Below are 24,690 nucleotides of genomic sequence, written 5' to 3'. Positions count from 1 at the left end.
TTAAGATTTATAACTGATAACATCATCGTTGTTATCAATTGTTTTAATTAATATTCGGTGGTAGTGTCTTATCAGTCACTAACAGAATTATCAAGGCAAAACGTTCTGTATATAATGGCTCCTTTATATTTTGGAAATCGAGGGTAATTCATTGTTGTTTCCCCGCACGATGGTTGCATAAGTTGTTTCGCCAAGTAATACCATGCTAAAAAATAGATTGCGTTCCGGGCAAATGTTCTTTTGCAAATTAAGTTTCGGAATGTTATATTAATAAAAATGCTGAGATATCTGACGTATTAATAGTTTTAACATAAGAGCCTGTCATTGCCGAAATAAAAGAAACAGAGAGAGAGAGAGAGAGAGAGAGAGAGAGAGAGAGAGAGAGAGAGAGAGAGAGAGAGAGAGAGAGCATAGGAAATGTTATGCATAAACATAAGAAATCATGTTTAACATAAGGGCCTATCATTTCCAAAAAAGGAGGAGGAGAGAGAGAGAGAGAGAGAGAGAGAGAGAGAGTATAGAAAATGTTATGCAAGCATGCAAGAAGCCTCGTTTATGTTTTGACAGCATTGTGGATTTCGAGTTCCCAGTTTCAAATGGTTGCTGAGGGAAAGTATATCCTTTACCAAGAAACCATTAGCTAATTATTCATAACATAATATATATATATATATATATATATATATATATATATATATATATATATATATATATATATATATATATATATGTATGTATATATAAAGTGAAAGACGACATCTCATTAATTGATTTTATTCGTTTGCCATTTTATACTAACAAAACTATATTGTATTTAAATATATCTTAGTTTGAATAAATAGCTTTTACATACTGGACAACTTTAGGCATAAATAGAATGCGAGATGACTTCATAGGTCTTATGCAGGAACTCCATAACTGCTTGAAGGAGCAGCTACCTCTTGAGGGACGCCGTAGGTGTTCGAGAGGGAGATGTCAGAGGCAGCTCCTACTAGGGCATCGTCAGCAACTTTGCCGATGTCAGCGTTGAGGCTGACGAACTGCTGGGAGGCGGCACAGTCGACGTTGAACCACCAGTCGCAGACGAAGTACTGCTGGTTGAAGATGGTGCCGTTGGGGCAGAGGAAGGAGTCCTGGCGGCCGTCGAACTGGCAGATGTGGAAGACCTGGCAGCCGGCTTCGTCAGCAGTGTCAGCGTAGTATCCTGGGAAGTCCTGGTCGGCGCAGGAGAAGCCTGTGTCTGGGACTGAGGCCAGAATTGGGTAATCTTCCCCAGGGACGCCTCCACCAGGGATGTTAGCGGCCAAATCAGCGATTGGGTCTCCGCTACCTCCTGCTGCTGCGGCTACGTTGAGGGTGGATGCGGCACCTTGGAGGTCAGGAGCACCGTAGGAGTATCCTGGGGCCGAGGGCGCTTCGAAGCCCAGCTGAGGGTGGGCTGCACTTAGAGTGGCTGGTAAAGAGTAAGGAAGAGTATCTCATGACGGAGGTGGTCAATAAAAAAATAGAGTAAATAAAGAATAAATAAATAAATAAAAACCTTATTCCCGTTTGGCATTAGAGTTATATTTGCATGAGATGCTAATATTCGTTACTTATTTTCTTAAAGGATTATGTTGATTATGCTTTAAAGTGAGAGTTTTGAAGAAGACATAGGAAGCAAATGGAGAAAGCTGTCAGGTATTTTGATGGTCTTTCATAGGTGTAAAATGTTACATTGACACCATTAATAGGATGTATGAGTTCTTTCATTGAGGTAGATAGAAATTTACTATTTTTTTTTTTTTGTAAAAATAAAAAAATAAAATTCGTCATTTTACATAAATTTTTGTTTTGAGGAGCCCAGGTTTAAATTTCTCTCTCTCTCTCTCTCTCTCTCTCTCTCTCTCTCTCTCTCTCTCTCTCTCTCTCTCTCTCTCTCTCTACTTTGTGTTCATAGCCCATGGCTTACTTGTTTGAAAATTTAAGGTCGAATTACTTTAAGTATTTTCTCTCTCTCTCTCTCTCTCTCTCTCTCTCTCTCTCTCTCTCTCTCTCTCTCTCTCTCTCTCTCTCTCTCAATACATTGGGTGTTCATAGACCATGACCTACTTTTTCGAAAATGTAAAGGCGAGTTACATTAAATGTTTCTCTCTCTCTCTCTCTCTCTCTCTCTCTCTCTCTCTCTCTCTCTCTCTCTCATACTAAGTTTCATCACTATCACTCATAATCACCTTCGCTGTAACACACAAAGCATTGCACTATAACTTACCGAAGACCAAAACAGCAATAGCCTTTAGCATGATTGCAGAGAGTAGAAAAATAAAAAAAGGATTAAGACTGGATGCACTTCTGGTAAAGGCTCGCTTCCAGAGGGATCTGCAAAGCTGACTGAATTCGCCTGCCCTCTTATACTTGCTGGCATGAACCAGGTCAGCCAAGGTCAAAGCGATGCGGAGGTACGAGAGAACAAGGCGGAAGAGGTCACGCAGAGAGTGAAATTCGGATGGGTATGATTTAGCTCATCGCTTTGGGCATTATGCGAGAACGTTGTTCGAAGGATTTTTATTTGTTTATTTTTAATTTTTGTTTTTTTGTTTTTGCTTTTATGTGGATTGACTGAGGTGTGATTATTTAGCTTTGAAGTATATTTATTGACGTTTACTTTTAAATTCTAAGTGTTGATATTTTTCGTAAATGGTTATCAAAGGGGATAATTATTTTTACATGTTTTTTATATGATTAGTTTTCTGAAGAATGATTTTTATATTTTTATAACTACAATTTTGTACTCGTGTGACTTAACATTGGATGTATATATATTTTTTATTTTCTCCATTTTACAAATAACTTTTATTTTCTCCATTTTGCAAATATGTTTTTTCCTCCCGCTTGCAAAATCTGTATATTTCATTTTCCCCATTTGATCGATATTTTTAAGATTCCATTGTCATTGCATGTCCTTAGTAGCACTTTTTTTTTTACTTTGTGATTCGTAAATAAATTACATGAATTTAAATCTTATTTTACAATCTCCATCTCTTGGTTTATAAATCGCCTCTTTAGCAAACATCTCAGTTTATGTGAATACCATTGTAAGTTTTTCACCAATTTTTCTTTGATGGAACAACACACAAAAAATGAAATCTAATTGCACTCCTTATTTCTTGTGTAATGGGTTTGCACCAGTCTTATTCCTTGTCCGTAAGAAGTAGGGCATGTCCCTATCTACCGTGGGATCTGGCGTTTTCCAGTGCTTAGTTTTTATTCAGCTATTTATTTACGGTGCGGTGTTTTTCTTACTGAGTTGGAGTTCTCTCAGCCATTCCTTTCGGAAGTGAGGCTCCGTTATCTTCGTATCCTTTGAGTTTATTTTATAGGCGTTTTTTTAAGAAGTTTTGTCGTTCCTACGAATTCCTTTTCTTATACCTCCGTTCATATTCTCTTTCTTCCATCTTACTTTCCTCGACCGTCTTCTAACAATTGTTTCATAGTGCAACGGCGAGGTTTTCCTCCTGTTACACCTTTCAAACCTCCATTACTCCCAGTTTTCCTTTCAGCGCTGAATGACTTCATAGGTCCCAGCGCTCGGCCCTTGGCCGAAATCTGGTATTCCATTTTCAATTATCTTTACTACGAAGGATCCATTAATAGGAATTTTTGCTGTTTCATTTTCCGTGCTTTTGTACTCACTTGTTTGATCGATAATTTCTTTGTTGTTATTTTATCAACTTTTAGATATTTGTATTTTGTGTATTTGTAGAAAACATGACCCGTATTCTTCATGCAAATCAGGTTTAACTTGAGTTAATTGCCTGAACGCACAAGGATGTGTTTAGTTCTGGTTAATGATGCCCAAATAATTTATATTTTTACCCGTGGTCTTCACTGTGTGTTTACACTTTCCCGTCAAGATGTATGCTATACATTTAAGAAGTCACATTTGCATGTTGTTGTCCAATTTGGTCTTTTGAAATTACGAAAGCTGTCAGTGTAAAGTCGTATTTATTAATTTCACGTATTTATTATAAATTTAAGATTATTTGTTCGATGCTATTCGTTCTGGTCGTTATTTCCATTGCGCTTTGTATTTATATTTATTATTATTTTTCTTTTGTTGGGGAATGATCGTTGGGGGTGATGAAGGTGTAATTATAACAGTAAATGTTCATGTTTGTGGAGCGACTTGGCTTTGGTTGTGGAGAGAGAGAGAGAGAAAGAGAGAGAGCGTTCTGATGAAACATCGGAGATTACATGTTCCTCTCTTCTCTTAGCCTTTCATTTGTCTGTTTTGAAATATGGGCAGATGTTCCGAAAAAAATATTATTGCAGACTGCAAGCCGAAAAGAGTTATAGTGGGGCAAGAACGCAATTGCATACATTTGTATTCATACTTAAAATGTGCTCATATGCATAAACTTTTACGGAAAGTTAATCCTCATATTTATCTTGATTTCGAAAAGACACTAGTAAAAAATGGATGGATTACAAGAACAGATTACAATAATAAACAAGTAAAAGTACGCCGAAGTTTTCTCGGCGCAGTCGAGTTTTCTGTACAGAGTATAATGCTGTATGAAACTCTTGATGTGCTGCAGTATTAAATTCTTAGCCACGACTGGGCAACGCTCATTTGCCCCCCAGATGCGATCAAGTGAAGATGGGTCGGCTGCTGGCACCTATAGCGGTGCCAGACGAACGATCCATGGTTAACCTTAACCGTAAATAAAATAAAAACTACTCAGGCTAGAGGGCTGCAGTTTGGTATGTTTGATTATTGGAAGGTGTATGATCAACATACCAATTTTCAGACCTCTAGTCTCGGTAGTTTTTAAGATCTGAGGGCGGACAGAAAAAGTGCGGACGGACAGACAAAGCCATCTCAATAGTTTTCTTTTACAGAAAATAAAAACACACGCATTTTATAGTTTAGTTTGGTCGTCACTAGTCTTACAGGATTATGGAAGATCATAGGATACTGAGGCATCTGAATAAGATGAATAGTTTTGCATTGTGTAAATGGGTAAAATAAGTGAAAGTAAATTAGGCTGAGTTCATAGTCTTGAATAACAATTAAAGGAAGAGAGAAAGATAATGCGTGAGTGGACATAAAGTTCTTGTTTTCTGTGAGAAGAGTTAATGCATATTGCCAATGATGAAGGCAAACAGATGCTGATTAATGACTGGGATGAAAGAGCGGTTGTGTACGACATGGAAAGGTTTCTTTTCCAAGGCAAGACTTTAAAGTCAAGGGGGAATGCTTGTCTGTTCCTTTCCCCTGTGGATAAGTTCCACCCAAAGAATGGGAAAAGGGAGAATTTCTTGGAAAGGAGAAAAATTTCATTGTTTTACGCGTAGGTCGCTTCTGAAAAGGAAAAAAAAAAAAAGATAATTGTCATACGTCCCCGAAAAATGAAAACGTAATTGTTCTGCGCAGAGAATGTCCATGTTAAAAAAGGCAGTTGCCTTGAGCAGAAAGTTAAGTATATCTTAGTTTAACCAGACCACTGAGCTGGTTATCAGCTCTCCTAGGGCTGGCCCGAAGGATTGGATTTATTTTACGTGGCTTAGAACCAACTGGTTACCTAGCAACGGGACCTACAGCTTATTGTGGAATCCGAACCACATTATGACGAGAAATTAATTTCTGTCACCAGAAATAAATTCCTCTAACTCTTCATTGGCCGGTCGGGGAGTCGAACGCTGGGCCACCAGCTTTCCAGCCCAAAGCTCTACCCACCCCTCCAATGAAGAACTAGAATAGCTCGCATTTTGACTGCATAAACCTGAAGTTTCAAGTCGAATAGCTCATCTTAGTTACATGACTCGATATCTCTGTCGTGACAGTTATAAGCGTCGTGATTTTGAACGTTCTGTATAGATTGTAGTCGTACATTTTCTTTTGTAACTTTTACGGTTTTTGTTAACAGATAATATTTAGAATGAGGTAACGTATTAAAGTGTTTTTATAATTCCAGTACCTTATGACCAAGTTTTTCTTTTGAATTTTATGGCAAATGGCTGAACACTTTCCTTTGTATGTCAGCTAGAGATATAAGGAACACCTTTCTTTACAGAGTACTGTAAAGAACAGTCACGTTCTTTAAAGACGATGATAAAATATGACTTTTTCCTGTCTTCCTTTATTATCACTCCTCTTTATTTTACTTTTCTGTTTTCATGATTCACGACCATAAAACCCAGACGGGCTGCCCAGAGATCAAGAGTTCACGTTGGCACAATGCCAGCTAAATCGAACAGCACTAACGACAAAGCTCGTGAAATTTTAACACAGCATTGACGGACCTCTATCCTAAGCCTGCTTTAAGAAAAAAAAACTTATTATCAGAATGGGGTTAAGGTTGAGGGTCTTTCTTTATCATAGGTAACGTGGGAATACGTACGAAGTCGTTAGTAGCATTCCAGATAGCTGATGCTGGAAGTGTGTATCTTTTGCTGTTGCGTGAAGTGCCTAGCAGCGTTACGTTCATGTTAATCTTAAGGTTTTCTAATTCGGTTGTCTGGGACCAGCTAATATCCTGTTCCAGAGAAACGTTTCGCCAGTAAATATCTACTTTTTTTAAAAATGTCCTGTTCCTGGAAAATATTTTGCCAGTAAATATTTACCTCTTTTTCTATTTCCTGTTCCTGGAAATATTTCGCTAGTAAATATCTACTTTTTTTTAGTTTCCTGTTCCAGAAAAATATTTTGCTAGTAAATATCTACTTGTTTTTAGTTTCCTGTTCCAGAAAAATATTTCGCCAGTAAATATTTACCGCTTTTTTATTTCATGTTCCTGGAAAATATTTCACTAGTAAATATTTCGTATTTTGGAATTTCATCCTCGAATTAGCTTGAAAAGTGTATATTTTCCTTTGCTGGGAGAACCATACATATGTTTAATTAATATTGCTGGCACACCACTCCTCTGCCATTGCAGCAAATGCTGATTTGATTGTTAATAAAGGAGTTTTCCTGTATTTCCATCAGCATGGGAAAGTATAGTTGGGATGGTCATATCCACATCTCCAAAAAGGAATACGTGAACGCGATCACCAGTTACCATAGAAGTATTGTGCCACTCAAAAAATTATAAGAGTCAAGTCGTATTTCGGGAACAGCAAATACAGAGAGATTATCACTAGTAATTTTATTAAATACTAATTTTAGCCTGATACTTTTCCTTTCCCAACGGGGATCCAGCAAAACTCTATTAGTCAAGATGTGTTACCAGAGCTCTTTCACTTTGCATTTTTAAACATTTCATTCATCGGTTATGTAGCCATCTCCTCTTGAACTCTTTCCACCGTAAAATTCGTCTGAATTAATACTCTATGCTTTTCAGTTTTCTGTAAAAGAAAACTATTGTGCCGGCTTTGTCTGTCCGTCCGCCCTCAGAGCTTAAAAACTACTGCGGCTAGAGGGCTGCCAATGGGAATGTTGATCATCCATCCTCCAATCATCAAACATATCAAATCGCAGCCCTCTAGCCTCAGTAGTTTTTGTTTGATTTAAGGTTAAATTTAGCCATAAACATGCATCTGGCAACGATGTAGGACAGGCCACCACCGAGACGTAGTTAAAGATTCATGGGCCGCGGCGCATACAACATTATACCGAGACCACCGACGTATACATTTATTTTCGGTGGCCTTGATTATACGCTATACAGAAAACTCGATTGCGCTGAAGAAACTTCGGCGCATTTTTTACTTGTTCGATTATTGGTTTAGTATGTGACATTTTCCTAAATATTCGGTATAGATGACAGAAAATTTAACTTTACTTTAATTAAGAATACTTTATAATCAGTTGGAAATATCTGGATGATGACAGAGTTCTCTCCTGGTTTCACAATCAATATTGCATATTTTTATTTTTTTTTTTTTACTTCAAGATTTCACCTGCAGTTAGAGTTTAGAAAGTCAATTTAAAACCTTAAGAAGCACGTCAGAATTATGTGTTCACAGTGGCTTATAAATATTAATTTTTTGAAGGTATGATGTTGAGACCCGATAACTATACTGCTGTTAAAACATAGCCTCATATCATTTTGGTCTAATATTTAATTTAATGGACGTGAAGGAAATTATACCAGTCGTTTACCTGATTGTTTTTAGTAACAAGTCTGTATAAATTAAATATCTGATATACATATTGGTATATACTACCATTTCTGATTTGAAAAAAATTAAATATGGTCTAGAATTCAAGTGGCACTTGGTATGTTACAAAGTTCAAGCTGGAACTGCGTAAGTGCCCGAAGGAGCAGGTGTTTGTTGTGGAGCTCCGTACAAGTTCCAGGGGGAGACATTAGAGGCAGCTTCGTCAGTAGGAACTTTGCCGATCTCAGCGTTGAGTGCGACGAACTGCTGGGAGGCGGCGCAGTCCACGTTGAACCACCAGTCGCAGACGAAGTACTGCTGGTTGAAGACGGTGCCGTTGCGGCAGAGGAAGGAGTCCTGGTGGCCGTCGGACTGGCAGATGTGGAAGACCTGGCAGCCGGCTTCGTCAGCAGTGTCAGCGTAGTACCCTGGGAACTCCTGTTCGGCACAGACGAAGCCGGTGTCTGGGACTGAAGCCAGGATTGGTTAATCTTCTCCAGGGACGCCTCCTCCAGGGATGTTAGCGGCCAAGGCGGCGATGGGGTCTTCTTCAGCTCCGGCTGCCCCTTCGGCAGGAGTAGCCAGGTGCAGTTGGTGGCGTTGGGAGGTCGTAACCCGCCTGAGGTTGGGCTGTGCTCAGAATAGCTGAAAAGGAAGTCATTGTTAACCCTCTCACACCCGCCGTATATGGCAATTTGGGAAGCCTTACCCCCGGACTATTTTGGATTACAAACTCATTTTGTAATATTTTTTTCAAATCGTGGTGGCGGACTTAATCGTCGTCAGAAAGAGGTCAGGTTGGTCGCGTTCTTTTGAAAAATGACTTAAGTTTACGATGCAGGCATAAAAAATAGAAAAAAAAAAATCTGTGTAAATAGCCTTTATCATCTGGTGAACTTTGCCGATAACGAAATTTTTTTCTTTTATCGTATATATTGAGATATAGCACCAAGGCTACACAACACAGGAATTTCATATTTTACCATTGTATAGAGCAATTATTTAGCTACAAAACGGTATATGTAACTTTGTATTTAGATGGAATGAAACAGAAAAAAATGGGATAAGTAAAATTATCGAAAGCAAAGTTTTCTTTAGCGGGAGTAGTGCAAACCAGCAATCGCAAAAGTTTTTTTCAAATCCTCACCATCCGGTTATTTTTCGAGTAATTTGGGTAATTTTGCTGTCATTGGGAAGCTAAATGATTGTTAATGACTGGGTAAGCATCAAAAATGCCCTATGAGATGATTAAATGCCCTTGCATTGAGAGAAAAGATAAAAAAAAAAGAAAAAAGCGAATAAACGTTAAATAATTGACTGTAGTAAGTAAGATGTTGCACAAACACATTTGAATATAATTTTGTTGTAAAGCTCAATTCTTTACCTTTACAATAGTATAAAAACTTTGGTAATTACGAGAAAATAAAGTGGAGAAAAATATTGTCAAGCGTACGTATATGAAAAGTCAAGTTTAGCCACAGGCGTGGCTGAAAACACGCTATGTAGAAATTTTTTTTCAAATCCTTACCACACGGTTATTTTTCGACTGATATGGGTGACTTTGCTGTCATTGTGAAGGTACATGATTGAAATTTACTGTTTGAGCATCAAAAATGGCCTATAAGATGTCTAAATGCCCTTGCATTGAGAGGGAAGATAAAAATAGAGAAAAAAAGCGAATAAACGTAAAATAATTGACTGTAGTAAGTAAGATGTTGCACAAACACATTTGAATATACTTTCGTTGTAAAGCTCAAGTCCTTAGCTTTACAATAGTATAAAAACTTTGGTAATTACGAGGAAATAAAGTGGAGAAAAAACTGTCAAGCGCACATATATGAAAAGTCAAGTTTAGCCGCTGGCTTGGCAGAAAAAGCGCAATGTAGACATTTTTTTCAAATCCTTACCATACGGTTATTTTACGAGTAATTTGGGTGATATTGCTGTCATTGTGAAGGTAAATGATTATAAATTACTGGGTGAGCATCAAAAATGGACTATGAGACGTCTAAATGCCCTTGCATTGAGAGGGAAGATACAACAAAGAAAAAAAAGCGAATAAACGTTAAATAATTGACTGTAGTAAGTAAGATGTTGCACAAACACATCTGAATATAATTTTGTTGTAAAGCCCAAGTCTTTAGCTTTACAATAGTATAAAAACTTTGGTAATTACGAGAAAATAAAGTGGAGAAAAATATTGTCAAGCGTACGTATATGAAAAGTCAAGTTTAGCAAAATAATTGACTGTAGTAAGATGCTGCACAAACACATTTGAATATATTTTTGATGTAAAGCCCAAATCTTTAGCTTTACAATCATATAAAAATATTGGTAATTACAGGCGTGGCTGAAAACACGCTATGTAGAAATTTTTTTTCAAATCCTTACCACACGGTTATTTTTCGACTGATATGGGTGACTTTGCTGTCATTGTGAAGGTAAAATATTGTAAATTACTAGGTGAGCATCAAAAATGGCCTGTGAGACGTCTAAATGCCCTTGCATTGAGAGGGAAGATAAAAAAAAAGAAGAAAAGCGAATAAACGTAAAATAATTGACTGTAGTAAGATGCTGCACAAACACATTTGAATATAATTTTGTTGTAAAGCCCAAATCTTTAGCTTTACAATCATATAAAAATATTGATAATTACAAGGAATCTATGAAAAAATGCTAAAAGTTTCAGCAAAAACCATCCACTACTTCAAATACAAAGATTATGAACGTTGCAACCAATGCATAACTCAAATCAGCTGTGTTATCTCCTCAGAGTACTCACGTTGTTAGGGAGGCATTACGCTTCTACCAGGGCACTGAGAGATCTCTGTGATTGCTCATCGAACATATAAGGGATCTATGAAAAAATGCTAAACGTTTCAGGAAAAAATAGCCTCAACTTCGAAAATAAAGATCATGAAAGTCGAAACTAATGCATAACTCGGATCAGCTGTGTTATGACACGAGAGTAATCATGTTGTTAGGGAGGCATTACGCTCCTACCGGGGCACATAGTTACCCGTATGATTGCTCAGCGAAAACATAAGGGATCTATGAAGCGGCCACACAGTGGTCACGCGGTTCTTTCAAATATAATTTGTGTAATGGCTAGTTACTCATGCATAAGTATAGAACACGTACGCGTACGTGGTTGGGGGGTTAAAGGGTGAGTTTTGCTACACGTACAGGTACGTGCTTTGGGGGCGAGAAGGTTAATGAAGGAAAACAACGCTTGTAACACCCGGCGGGCTAAACCTTCCCATATATTTAATCTGTGGAAATTGGTAATCGTCAGGTACAACCATGACGCAGTTCACTGACTGTTCCCTGTCGTCTACCCATAAACTTCGGAATTCTCTCCCCACTTCTGTTTTTCCTGGTTAAGATCCATGTTTATGATTTTCCCATCATATTCAATTTCTATGCGTCATCTGTCAGTTACGTCTAGTAGACACGATTTTAATATAAAAAGGGTGAGGGGAAAGTAATGCATGTAGATCATTCGTTTCTGTGGCTGGTATTAAAATGACTTTTCTGAACGTTTTGAGAATGCAAAATAGTATCATTCTGATTGATTTCTTCAAGGCAAACCCCTGGGAATCAAAGGCTATTCCACAAAACGGGCTCACTTCTATGATACAAAACGATATTGACTCTTGACTTCGTCTCTCTGCTGTTGGATCCCAACTTGAAACAACTGATTCAAATGCAAATGGATGTACATAATCGCTATCATGTCTACTAGATGTAACTGACAAATGACGCATAGAAATTGAATATGAGAAAAACATAAACATGGATCTTCGCCAGGGAAAAACAGAATTGGGGAGAGAATTCCGAAGTTTATGGGTAGACGACAGGGAACAGTCAGTGAACTGCGTCATGGTTGTACCTGGCGATTACCAATTTCCACAGATTAAATATATGGGAAGGTTTAGCCCGCCGGGTGTTACAAGCGTTGTTTTCCTTCATTAATTCTCTAGATGGATGATTGTCGGTTTCTCAAATAAGGTCTTTTTGCACAAAGGTTCATTATTCACAACTGGTCAGTAGAAAGGTCATATTGGATCATTCTTAACTTGTAGTAATTCTATTCGTTCGAAATTGCAACTGGGAAATAAATTCTTCGCCTGTTCTTTCAGTTTTCCTTTCTCTCTCTCGCACACACACACAAATACTTGCTAAGCGTAAAATGCATGTCAATAAGTTAGAAGTCTTTCGACTTTCACTTTATTTTCTGAGTTTCTTTCTACTTGGAGGCATCTGGAACCCCCAGAATTCCCAGGGGGTGAACACCAGAGAATGACCGCGACCAAACCATGGAACACTCCCAAAATTCCCTAAGGGTGAACCCCAGGAAAGAACCGTGACCGAGGCATGGTACTCTAAGAATTCCTTAGGAAGAAGCCCAACTGAAACATACCCAAGACTTCCCTGTGGAAGGACCCTGACCAAACCATGGTACCCAACAACTCACCAGGAAAGGAGCCCGACCAAACCAGGCTACCACCAGATTCCCCAAGGGTGAACCTCGGGGAAGGACCCCAACCAAACCACGGCACTCCAGAATCCCCAAGGGTGAACCTCGGGGAAGGACCCCAACCAAACCACGGCACTCCAGAATCCCCAGGGATGAACCCTGTGGAAAACCCAACCAAACCACAGCACTCCAGATTCCCCAGGGATGAACCCTGGGGAAAAACCAGATTCCCCAGGGGCTTGAACCCTGGGGAACGACCACAGTCTAACCATGGTTATTCAGATTTCCCAGGGATGAACCCCGGGGAAAGACCTCGGCAGAACCGAGGACATGGAAGGCAATTTCGCTCAGCTGCCTGACAGGAAAAATAATCCTGAAAATACGAAAAGTAAAGTATTATGTAAATTTAAAGAAATCACTTACCGATTGCAACTTTGACATATGTTTTAGGAAACTACTATTGTTTATCTAAAAGATGTATGAAATTATTTTTTACTTTCCTAAAAACTGTAGTTGTTAAAAGCATTTAAAATACATATTTCATGCACATCTTTCTGCCATTCTCATAAGCATTGTTCTTTGGGTCACATCCTTCCACTGAAGATCCGAAGAACTCTGAAGGTCTCCAAGATTCCTGACTGGAGACTCCTACCATCTTCCTCTCTCTGGGGTTCCTTGGAGTCACCTTCTGGCATTCCAGACTTCTATCTTCCAGCTTTCAACAAATACAGAGACTCATGTTTTTGGTCATTGTAAGAAGTCTGGAATGCCAGAAGGTGGCTCCAAGGAACCCCAGAGAGAGAAAGACGGTAGGAGTCTCCAGTCAGGAATCTTGGAGACCTTCAGAGTTCTTCGGATCTTCAGTGGAAGGAAGTGACCCAAAGAACAATGCTTATGAGAATGGCAGAAAGATGTGCATGAAATATGTATTTTAAATGCTTTTAACAACTACAGTTTTTAGGAAAGTAAAAAATAATTTCATACATCTTTTAGATAAACAATAGTAGTTTCCTAAAACATATGTCAAAGTTGCAATCGGTAAGTGATTTCTTTAAATTTACATAATACTTTGCTTTTTCGTATTTTCAGGATTATTTTTCCTGTCAGGCAGCTGAGCGAAAATTGTCTTCCATGTCCTCGGTTCTGCTGAGGTCTTTCCCCGGGGTTCATCCCTGGGAAATCTGAATAACCATGGTTAGATCAGGTCGTTCCCCAGGTTCAAGGCCCTGGGGAATCTGGTTTTTCCCCAGAGTTCATCCCTGGGGAATCTGGAGTGCTGTGGTTTGGTTGGGTTTTCCCCAGGGTTCATCCCTGGGGAATCTGGAGTGCCGTGGTTTGGTTGGGGTCCTTCCCCGAGGTTCACCCTTGGGGAATCTGGTGTACCCTGGTTTGGTCGGGCCTTCCTGGTGAGTTGTTGGGCACCATGGTTTGTCAGGTCCTTCCCAGGGGAAGTCTTGGGTACATGGTTCAGTTGGGGTCCTTCCTAGGGAATTCTTAGAGTACCATGCCTTGGTCAGGGTTCTTTCCTGGGGTTCACCCTTAGGGAATTTTGGGAGTGTTCCATGGTTTGGTCACGGTCCTTCTCAGGTGTTCACCCCCTGGGAATTCTGGGGGTTCCAGATGCCTCCGAGTAGAAAGAAACTCGGAAAATACAGTGAAAGTCGAAGGACTTCTAACTTATTGACATGCATTTTACGCTTAGCAAGTATTTGTGTGTGTGTGTGTGCGAGAGAGAGAGAGAGAAAGGAAACTGAAAGAACAGGCCAAGAATTTATTTCCCAGTTGCAATTTTGAACAAATAGAATTACTACGAGTTAAGAATGATCCAATATGACCTTTCTACTGACCAGCTGTGAATAATGAACCTTTGTGCAAAAAGACCTTATTTGAAAAAACCGACAGTCATCCATCTATAGCATTAAACCTCTCACCCCCACCCTATATGGCAATTTGGGAAGCCTTACCCCCGGACTATTTTGGATTACAAACGCATTTTGTAATATTTTTTCAAATCGCGGTGGCGGACTTAATTGTCGTCAGAAAGAGGTCAGGTTGGTCGCGTTCTTTTGAAAAATGACTGAAGTTTACGATGCAGGAATAAAAAATAGACAAAAATCTGTGTAAATAGCCTTTATCATTTGGTGAACTTTGCCGATAACGAAATTTTTTTTTTTATCGTATATATTGAGATATAGCACCAAGGCTACACAACACAGGAATTTCATATTTTACCATTGTATATAGAGCAATTATTTAGCTACAAAACGGTATATGTAACTTTGTATTTAGATGGAATAAAACAGAAAAAAAATGGGATAAGTAAAATTATCGAGAGCAAAGTTTTCTTTAGCGGAGTAGTGCAAACCAGCGATCGCAAAAGTTTTTTCAAATCCTCACCATCCGGTTATTTTTCGAGTAATTTGTTTAAATTTGCTGTCATTGGGAAGCTAAATGATTGTTAATGACTGGGTAAGCATCAAAAATGGCCTATGAGATGATTAAATGCCCTTGCATTGAGAGGGAAGATAAGAAAAAAAAAAAAAAGCGAATAAACGTAAAATAATTGACTGTAGTAAGTAAGATGTTGCACAAACACATTTGAATATAATTTTGTTGTAAAGCTCAAGTCTTTACCTTTAAAATAGTATAAAAACTTTGGTAATTACGAGAAAATAAAGTGGAGAAAAAAACTGTCAAGTGCACGTATATGAAAAGTCAAGTTTAGCCGCTGGCTTGGCCTGAAACACGCAATGTAGAAATTTTTTTCAAATCCTTACCATACGGTTATTTTACGAGTAATTTGGGTGATATTGCTGTCATTGTGAAGGTAAATGATTATAAATTACTGGGTGAATATCAAAAATGGACTATGAGATGTCTAAATGCCCTTGCATTGAGAGGGAAGATAAAAAAAAGAAAAAAAAGCGAATAAGCGTAAAATAATTGACTGTAGTAAGTAAGATGTTGCACAAACACATCTGAATATAATTTTGTTGTAAAGACCAAGTCTTTAGCTTTATAATAATATAAAAACTTTGGTAATTACGAGAAAATAAAGTGGAGAAAAATATTGTCAAGCGTACGTATATGAAAAGTCAAGTTTAGCCACAGGCTTGGCTGAAAACACACTATGTAGAAATTTTTTCAAATCCTTACCACACGGTAAGGATTCCAGTAATACAAGTGATTTTGCTGTCATTGTGAAGGTAAAATATTGTAAATTACTAGGTGAGCATCAAAAATGGCCTGTGAGACGTCTAAATGCCCTTGCATTGAGAGGGAAGATAAAAAAAAGAAAAAAAGCAAATAAACGTAAAATAATTGACTGTAGTAAGATGCTGCACAAACACATTTGAATATATTTTTTGTTGTAAAGCCCAAATCTTTAGCTTTACAATCATATAAAAATATTGGTAATTACAAGGAGTCTATGAAAAAATGCTAAAAGTTTCAGCAAAACCATCCACTACTTCAAAAACAAAGATTATGAACGTTGCAACTAATACATAACTCAAATCAGCTGTGTTATCTCCTCAGAGTACTCACGTTGTTAGGGAGGCATTACGCTTCTACCAGGGCACTGAGAGATCTCTGTGATTGCTCATCGAACATGTAAGGGATCTTTGAAAAAATGCTAAAAGTTTCAGGAAAAAATACCCTCAACTTCGAAAAAAAAGATCATGAAAGTCGAAACTAATGCATAACTCGGATCAGCTGTGTTATGACACGAGAGTAATCATGTTGTTAGGGAGGCATTACGCTCCTACCGGGGCACATAGATACCCGTATGATTGCTCAGCGAAAACATAAGGGATATATGAAGCGGCCACACAGTGGTCACGCGGTTCTTTCAAATGTAATTTGTGTAATGGCTAGTTACTCATGCATAACTATAGAACACGTACGCGTACGTGGTTGGGGGTTAAAGGGTGAGTTTTGCTACACGTACAGGTACGTGCTTTGGGGGCGAGAAGGTTAAGTTTTCGTAAGTGGTTTCTGTCAGTGAGAGTGTCTGATGTAGATGTCTGCACTCTTAGGACCTATTGAAGTATGTAAATCGGATGAAAGTAAAAGTAATGTTTTTAGTTATATAATGATGGTGTATAATTATGTAAAATCCTTTTGAATCAACTTGGTTTTCCTAAGAGAGGGTCCTGCCTTGTACCAAAGGCCATTATTTTTACCAATATTTTGGGTGCTTTCAACAATTGCAACCTAAATTTGTAGGTGATTTATATATATTGCTTATTATTTTAAGTTAATTAGTTCATATATTTTGGGTTAATATAAAGAAAGTATAATAATTTGTTTCATGATAAATTTTCATAACGCGTTGCAATCGCCTCATGTCACTGAATATGAATCGATCATCAGTTATTTTAGGGGGAAAATAAATAATTCCCTTCGTTATTTATGATTCAAATACATTATACAATATGGGACAATATGATTCGATCATTAATTAATTTCAGAAGAAAAATGAATCATTCACTTCTTTCATTTTGTATGTTTTCAAAATCCATTTCGGTAAAACTTGCCCAAAGCAAGAATAGCGATAGACTTGGCGATCATCTTGACAGTGTCGACTGAACGAAACGAAGTGAAATGGAGGCTGAAGCAGCAGGTGTTTCGAGAGCGAGCTTAGCGTGAACTGTGATGCCCTGGACACCTTTTAGCCTCTTTATATACATCCTAATGGCCCGCGATGGTCATCTGGGTCAGCCAAGGCCACCACAGCACAGTCCAGTAGTCCAGTCCAGCCGTGGTGATTGGAAGGGGCAAGCGAGGTCAAGAGATTTGATGGGACTTTTCACGTATGTGATCTTTTGGTCATTGCTTTGGACATTTTGTGGACATTTTGTGGGTATTTTGACTTTTAAGCTGCAGGCATTTTAGTTTTTGTAAATGTTGTTATTTCTGAGATCTTGAGGAAAATTTCAGTTACTATCAGCGTCTTCTTTCCAGATCTGAATTACATTTTATTTGTTTTAATGTACTTTCAGATTACTTTCAGTACCCTTTTTCCAGAAGATCTGGACGACTATATTTTGTTATTTTTAATAATTTTCAGCTTTATTGACTATGTTTTACTTCTTCATTACATCTTTGTTCTCTCTTCTTCATTTTGGCATTTGAAATAATTTACGAATCTCAAGTTTTTTCTTCATAATAGGAGGACCTACCTACTTTGCGAAAATAGTAATTTAGTTATGCATTCACGTTTGTGCTGTCAGAATAATTGTTTGGAAATCTCTTCCTGATTCTGTTTTCCTTAATTATTACAGTCCTATATCCTTTTAAGAGGTATATCCATCTCCTTTACCTTCCTTAATAAGAATTTAGTTCATAAGAAATTAGTTATAAAGTCTAGATTTAATGTGTCATTTGAGTATCTGTGGTTTGTTTATATTTTTCAAAAAGTACCTCTCAGTATCACTATGTTTCCCCCATTTATTTGTGAAATACTTTAAGAGTATGTATGAATTTGGATTCAAACTAAGTTTCTCCTCAGCTATAATCTTTAATATATCAATGTTTACCTTTAAAAGGTTCCTAATATGCATTCGGGTGCAAAAACTCTGGGTTTCCAGAAAGTGGAAGAAACAGCTGATGGCATTTCATTATGCTTAGAGAATGCTGTTGGCAATTTAACACCTCCTACCAATACCTTAAAAGATTAAGAGAGAGAGAGAAGAGAGAGAGAGAGAGAGAGAGAGAGAGAGAGAGAGAGAGAGAGAGAGAAGAGAGAGAGAGAGTTTTCCAGGGATACAAAGAGCATAGAAACTGGAACAGGATTGAAATACTGGGGTAGAAGTAAAAGAATAGCAATTTCCACGTCGGGGCTTCCATCATTACTAAGTCAAGATACAAATGTCTCGACGTATGGAATGCTCTTATGAATAAGTCAGATTACATAGTGGTCGTATGTGAGGTGTGTTTGTAGAGGTCATTATAACATACTAATGAGGTCAGGTGACTTTTTCTTCAACTATTCTTCCACCTAAATAATTGCATAATGCTATTTCTTTGAATGTAATTGTCTTAAATCTTTATCAGGGGATATTTGCTTGCCGGGTTAGTGTGCCTACTTTCGAATTTGTTTTTTAAATAGAAAAGCATTGTGTTTATCCCTCTGGTTAATGAAATCTCTGTTTTATTTACGCAAAACCTTGCTTGCGCTCACTGGTTCCCTCCAGGTGTGATTTTAGTAAATCACTTATTTATTCATTTGTATATTTTTATTATTCCGGTGTGAAACAGTAATTCGAATAAAGCTTCCACCGAACATGATGTCCTTTTATGGTAAAAAAGCCAGAGCTGATATGTTTTATTAAATAATTTCTCTCTCTCTCTCTGCAACTTTGACTATGTTTCTCTCTCTCTACTATTGTTTATCTAAAAGATGTATATATAATTATATATATATATATATATATATATAATATATATATATTGTTAAATATTTAAAGTGCATTTAAGAATAATAATGACATAATATTACTATGCATCGTATACCAGGGCAGATGTTTGATAGGATTTCAGATCTGGAAGCTGTAGCATTTGCTATGGAGGTTTGGGAAAGAGCTGCATGTGGTTTGTATCCACATAGAAATATGATTGAATTTTAAGTTACAAGGTATAAAAGATGTTGTGGATATACATTGTATAGGGAGATCTGTTGTAGACTTTTACATTTACATACTTGTGGACTCTACATACTTTTGGACCTTGTGGTTATAAAGTATTTTTTTTTTTAAGTTTTGATCTTGAAGTTATCTGTATGATTTAGAAAAATTTTTTTTAAATTCACCAACTTCGCTAAAAAAAAAATTAAATTATGCCTTTACATGCAACATCGTCACAACAGAAAATGTTGGATTGGTGTCAGTGAATTTAAAAATTAATGAAAATATAATAAAACAGAAACATCAGCTTTATATTCTTTTTATTTCATTCTCTGTTTCATAACCTATATATAACAGGGTTACTGGGAATAAATAATAGAATAATTTATGGAAGCTAAAGCTGACATTTTCCTGTAACCTTGATGTTAGCAGTTTTAAACAGGAACTCCATAACCGCTTGATGGAGAAGTTGAGGGTGGAACTCCGTAGGTGTTCGAGAGAGATGTTTGAGCAGCCCTACTAGGGCATCGTAACCTATGCCGATGTCAGCGTTGAGGCTGACGAACTGCTGGGAACCGGCGCTCGACGTTGAACCACCAGTCGCAGAATAGCTGGTTGAAGATGGTGCCGTTGGGGCAGAGGAAGGAAAGGCGGCCGTCGAACTGGCAGATGTGGAAGGCCCGTGCAGTCGGCTTATTCAGTGTCAACAGACTACCAGGGAACTGTTGATCTTCACATAAAAAGCCTGTGTCTGGGACTGAATCCAGGATTGGGTAATCTTCCCCAGGGACACCTCTTCCGAGAATGTTAGCGGCCAAGGCGGCGATGGTGTCTTCTTCGGCTTCAGCGGCGGCGCCGTAAAGGGTGGAAGCAGCTGCTTCTAGTTCAGGAGCGCCGTAGAAGTAACCTGGTGCTGGGGATGGCTCTGGCAGGTCGTAACCCACCTGAGGGTGGGCTGCGCCCAGAATAGCTGAAAGGAGAGAGAGGTGTTGAAAGGTCAAAATGTATTTTGGGCTGTGCGTCTGTTTATTTGTGTTCACAGACTACCAGCTCATATCATGTTGGGCAGACATAAAAGACAAAAGGGAATATTAATTATGAATTAATTAGTGATAATTTCCGTTGGACCGCAGTTTTATGGCTTTTTCTTAATAATCGTAGCTTACTTTCTCCCTTTTCGAAGCCCAAGAACGAAAACAATGATATTAACTAGAAAATTCCTTATATAATGACACAAACTGTTTAAATTGACATTTACAAAACAGAACGATCCACTATTCCATATCCTACCGAGAGTAAGAATGACAACAACAGACTTGACCACCATCGTTGCAGAAGCGACAGAATGCAGGTCTTTCAAAAATGCACTTCGAGCTTGGTCTGCAATGCCCAGGATTCCTTCTTCCTCTTGAATACCACTGGAGATGGGCATGAGGGTCAGCCAAGGCCGCTCTGATATCCGAAAGAGAGTACGGTAGAGGAAGGTGTATGGAAAATTTAAAAGGTCATGTCTTAAGATGATGCTCCTGACTGTATGCAATTGGGGTGATGTGATGTATCCCGAGTATCCCGAGGCGTCTTAGCTAATTTGTTTTCATCGTAAGTGTTAAAGGAAGTTGTTTGGAATAACATATAACTAATTATATAACTTGTTTTAATGTTTTGCTTCTGACTGCTAAAGGCTTAGAGGTTTATCTACCTTTCTTATTTTTTTTTTTTTCAGTTAGTCAAGATATTCTATATAACTTGAACTTCACTGTTTTCCTGTTTACATTCCTCTTTGAGAGAGTTTACTTAGAAGTTCTACAGTATATTCTCGTAAATATTTAATCCTTTGGTACATTATTCAGGAATGATGAAAGATTGTGGTGTGATTTTTGTTTTTACCTTATGTTTCTGTGTGTAAGCTGCCTATGCCAAGTTGTGATACCTACTCTTGTATTCCTCAAGTGCCATAACTAAATATAAAGTCTTAATATAAATGAACAGTTGGGAAAATAGCCTTTTGTGGAGGAGGATGACCCTCATTTATGTTGCTCTATAAGAATATGTGATGCACAGTGTATTAGAATGAGTAGGGTGTACTTGAACAGTGTATGAGAATGAAGAGTGTATTTCTAAGAAAAATCTTTACACATTTACTTAAGAGATGTTACATGTCTGCGTTTATAACGTGACGCTATGGAAATGTCTAGTATCAAACGTACAGTTTATGAATTCATTAAGGAAAATATGGAATCAACAGTTTATGACTATATTAAGGAAAACTTGCGTCAAGTGCAACAAATACTTCCGTATTTCCTTCTACGGTTGTAAATGATTGTACAAATTTCAGTATGTTTAGGACATTATCCGCTTCAATCGAGGTTATTCACTCGAATAGGTCAGAGCTTTTTTCTGATATTTTGTTTTTGTTATTTTTTAGTTTTCTGTAAAAGAAAACTATTGTGCCGTCTTTGTCTGTCCGTCTGCAGTTTATTCTGTCCGCACTCAATCAAAAACAGCAACAACTTCTTTCTGTCCGCCCTCAGATCTTAAAAACTACAGAGGCTAGAGGACTGCAAATAGGGTGGTTCATCATTCACCCTCCAATTATCAAACTTACTAAATTGCAGTCCTATAGCCTCAGTAGTTCTTAATTTATCTAAGATTAAATTTAGCTATAATCGTGCATCTGGCAACGATATAGGACAGGCCACCACGGGGCTTTGGTTAAAGATTCATGAGGCGCGGCTCATACGGCATTATACCGAAACCACCGAAGTATAGATTTATTTTCGGTGGCCTTGATTATACGCTATACAGAAAGCTCGATTGCGCTGAAAAAACTTCGGCACATTTTTTACTTGTTGGATTATTGGTTTAGTATTTGGCATTTTCATTTTTCCTAGATATTCGTAATAGATGACAGAAAATTAAATTTTACTTAAATTAAGAATACTTTATAATCAGTTGGAAATATCTGGATGATGACAGAGTTCTCTCCTGGTTTCACAATCAATATTGCATAAACCTTTTTTTTTTTTATAAATTCAAAATTTCACCTTTGGTTAGACAGTCAATTTAAAACCTTAAGAAGTACGTCAGAGTCATGTGTTTACAGTGGCTTATAAATATTTTAAATTATTTGAAGGTATGCTGTTTTTTAGACACAGTAACTATACTGCTGTTAAAACATAACGTCATACATTTTGGTCTAATATTTAATTTCAAGGAGGTGAAGGAAATTATACGAGTCATTTACCTGAATGTTTTTATTAGCAAGTCTGTATAAATTAAATATCTGATATGCATATTGGTACATATTACCATTTCTGATTTGAAAAAAATTGATTATGGTCTAGAATTCAAGTGGCACTTGGTATGTTACAAAGTTCAAACTGGAACTGCGTAAGTGCCCGAAGGAGCAGCTGTTTGTTGTGGAGCTCCGTACAAGTTCGAGGGGGAGACATTAGAGGCAGCTTCGTCAGTAGGAACTTTGCCGATCTCAGCGTTGAGTCCGACGAACTGCTGGGAGGCGGCGCAGTCCACGTTGAACCACCAGTCGCAGACGAAGTACTGCTGGTTGAAGACGGTGCCGTTGGGGCAGAGGAAGGAGTCCTGGTGGCCGTCGGACTGGCAGATGTGGAAGACCTGGCAGCCGGCTTCGTCAGCAGTGTCAGCGTAGTACCCTGGGAACTCCTGTTCGGCGCAGACGAAGCCTGTGTCTGGGACTGAGGCCAGGATTGGGTAATCTTCTCCAGGGACGCCTCCGCCGGGGATGTTGGCGGTCAAGGCGGCGATGGGGTCTTCTTCAGCTCCGGCTGCCCCTTCGGCAGGTGCGCCGTAGGAGTAGCCAGGTGCAGTTGGTGGCGTTGGGAGGTCGTAACCGGCCTGAGGATGGGCTGTGCTCAGAATAGCTGAAAAGAAGTCATTGTTAAGATTTCGTTATGTGGTTTCAGTCAGTGAGAGTGTCTGATGCAGATGTCTGCATTCTTAGGACCTATTGAAATATGTAAATCAGATGAAAGTAAAAGTAATGTTTTTAATTATATAATGATGGTGTAATAATTATAAAAAATCCTTTTGAATCAACCTGCCTTGTACAAAAGGCCATTATTTTTACCATCAATAGTTTTGGGTGCTTTCAACAATTGTAACCTAAATTTCTAGATGATTTATCTGTATTGCTTTACATTTTAAGTTGAGCAGTTCATATATCTCGGCTTAACATCAAAGAAAGTGTAATAATTTGCTGAATGATAAATTTTCATAACGCGTTGCGATCACCTCATGTCACTGAATATGAATCAATCATCAATCATTTCAGAGGGAACCCTTAGTTATTTATCATTACAAATTTATTATACCTTATAATCATCTCTTGGGACAATATGGTTCGATCATTAATTGATATCAGAAAAAAATAAATCATGCACTTCTTTCATTTTTGATGATTACAAAATCCATTTCGGAATATTTACCCAAAGCAAGAATAGCGATAGACTTGGCGATCATCTTGACAGTGTCGACTGAACGAAACGAAGTGAAATGCAGGCTGAAGCAGCAGGTGTTTCGATAGCGAGCTCTTAGCGTGAACTGTGATGCCCTGGACACTTTTTAGCCTCTTTATATACTTCCTAATGGCCAGTGATGGTCATCTGGGTCAGCCAAGGCCACCAAAGCACAGTCCAGTAGTCCAGTCCAGCCGTGGTGATTGGAAGGGGCAAGCGAGGTCAAGAGATTTGATGGGACTTTTCACGTCTGCGATCTTTTGGTCATTACTTTGGGCATTTTTTGGGTATTTTAACACTTTACGCTGAAGATTTTTGGTTTTGTAAATGTTGTTATTTCTGAGATCTTGAAGAAAATTTCAATTACTATCAGTGTCTTCGTTCCAGATCTGAATTACATTCTATTTGTTTTTTATGTACTTTCAGATTACTTCCAGTACCCTTTTTCCAGAATATCTGGACGACTACATTTTATTTATTTTTAAGTATTTTCAAATTGCCCCCAGTGCCTTCTTTCCAGATCTGAACTACATTTTCTTTATTTTTATATATTTTTAAATTACTTCCAGTATCCTTTTTCCAGAAGATCTGGACGACTGCATTTTGTTATTTTTAATAATTTTCAACTTTTCATATTTGTTCTCTCTTGTTCATCTTGGCGTTTGAGATAATTTACAAATCTCAAGTTTTTTCTTTATAAGAGGTGGAACTACCTACTTTGCGCGTATAGTAATTTTCGTTATGCATTCACGTTTGTGCTGTCAGAATAATTGTATGGAAACCTCTTCCTGGGTCTGTTTTCCTTAATTATTACAGTATATATATATACTTTAATAGTATATATGGACTTTGGATTCAAACGTAGTTTCTTCTTAACAATAATCTTTTGTATATCAGCATTCTCTAAGCATACTGAAATGCCATCAGCAGTTTCTTTTAAGAGGTATATCTGTCTCTTTTTTGGACTTCCGTGTATCTTATAATTGCTTATGAAAATTCATAATTT

The 24,690-nt window shown here is 37.9% G+C and overlaps 2 protein-coding genes, 1 long non-coding RNA gene and 1 pseudogene across 3 annotated transcripts in view; 1 reads left to right on the top strand and 3 right to left on the bottom strand.

The window, feature by feature from the left end:
* The window catches only part of LOC136845884 (uncharacterized), a 315,993-nt gene that overhangs the window by 57,934 nt on the left and 233,369 nt on the right, over nucleotides 1–24,690 (top strand). The window lies entirely within an intron of this gene.
* On the bottom strand, nucleotides 855–3,109 carry LOC136845602 (uncharacterized). Its single transcript, XM_067115762.1, has 2 exons — nucleotides 2,252–3,109; nucleotides 855–1,453 (listed from the first exon to the last, which is right to left on the bottom strand). The coding sequence occupies exons 1-2, from the start codon at nucleotides 2,280–2,282 to the stop codon at nucleotides 900–902; spliced, it is 585 nt and encodes a 194-aa protein (XP_066971863.1). The 5' UTR covers nucleotides 2,283–3,109; the 3' UTR covers nucleotides 855–899.
* LOC136845638 (uncharacterized) lies at nucleotides 7,517–12,348 on the bottom strand (annotated as a pseudogene).
* Nucleotides 22,437–23,764, bottom strand: LOC136845600 (uncharacterized). Its single transcript, XM_067115761.1, has 2 exons — nucleotides 23,655–23,764; nucleotides 22,437–23,090 (listed from the first exon to the last, which is right to left on the bottom strand). Exons 1-2 carry the CDS (start codon nucleotides 23,686–23,688, stop codon nucleotides 22,567–22,569), a joined length of 558 nt encoding a protein of 185 aa, XP_066971862.1. The 5' UTR covers nucleotides 23,689–23,764; the 3' UTR covers nucleotides 22,437–22,566.

The sequence above is a fragment of the Macrobrachium rosenbergii genome, chromosome 14, assembly GCF_040412425.1.
Source record: "Macrobrachium rosenbergii isolate ZJJX-2024 chromosome 14, ASM4041242v1, whole genome shotgun sequence".
Lineage (NCBI taxonomy): Eukaryota > Metazoa > Arthropoda > Malacostraca > Decapoda > Palaemonidae > Macrobrachium > Macrobrachium rosenbergii.
The sequence above is the reverse complement of the archived record's forward strand: the minus strand, read 5'-3'. Positions and strand labels throughout refer to the sequence as shown.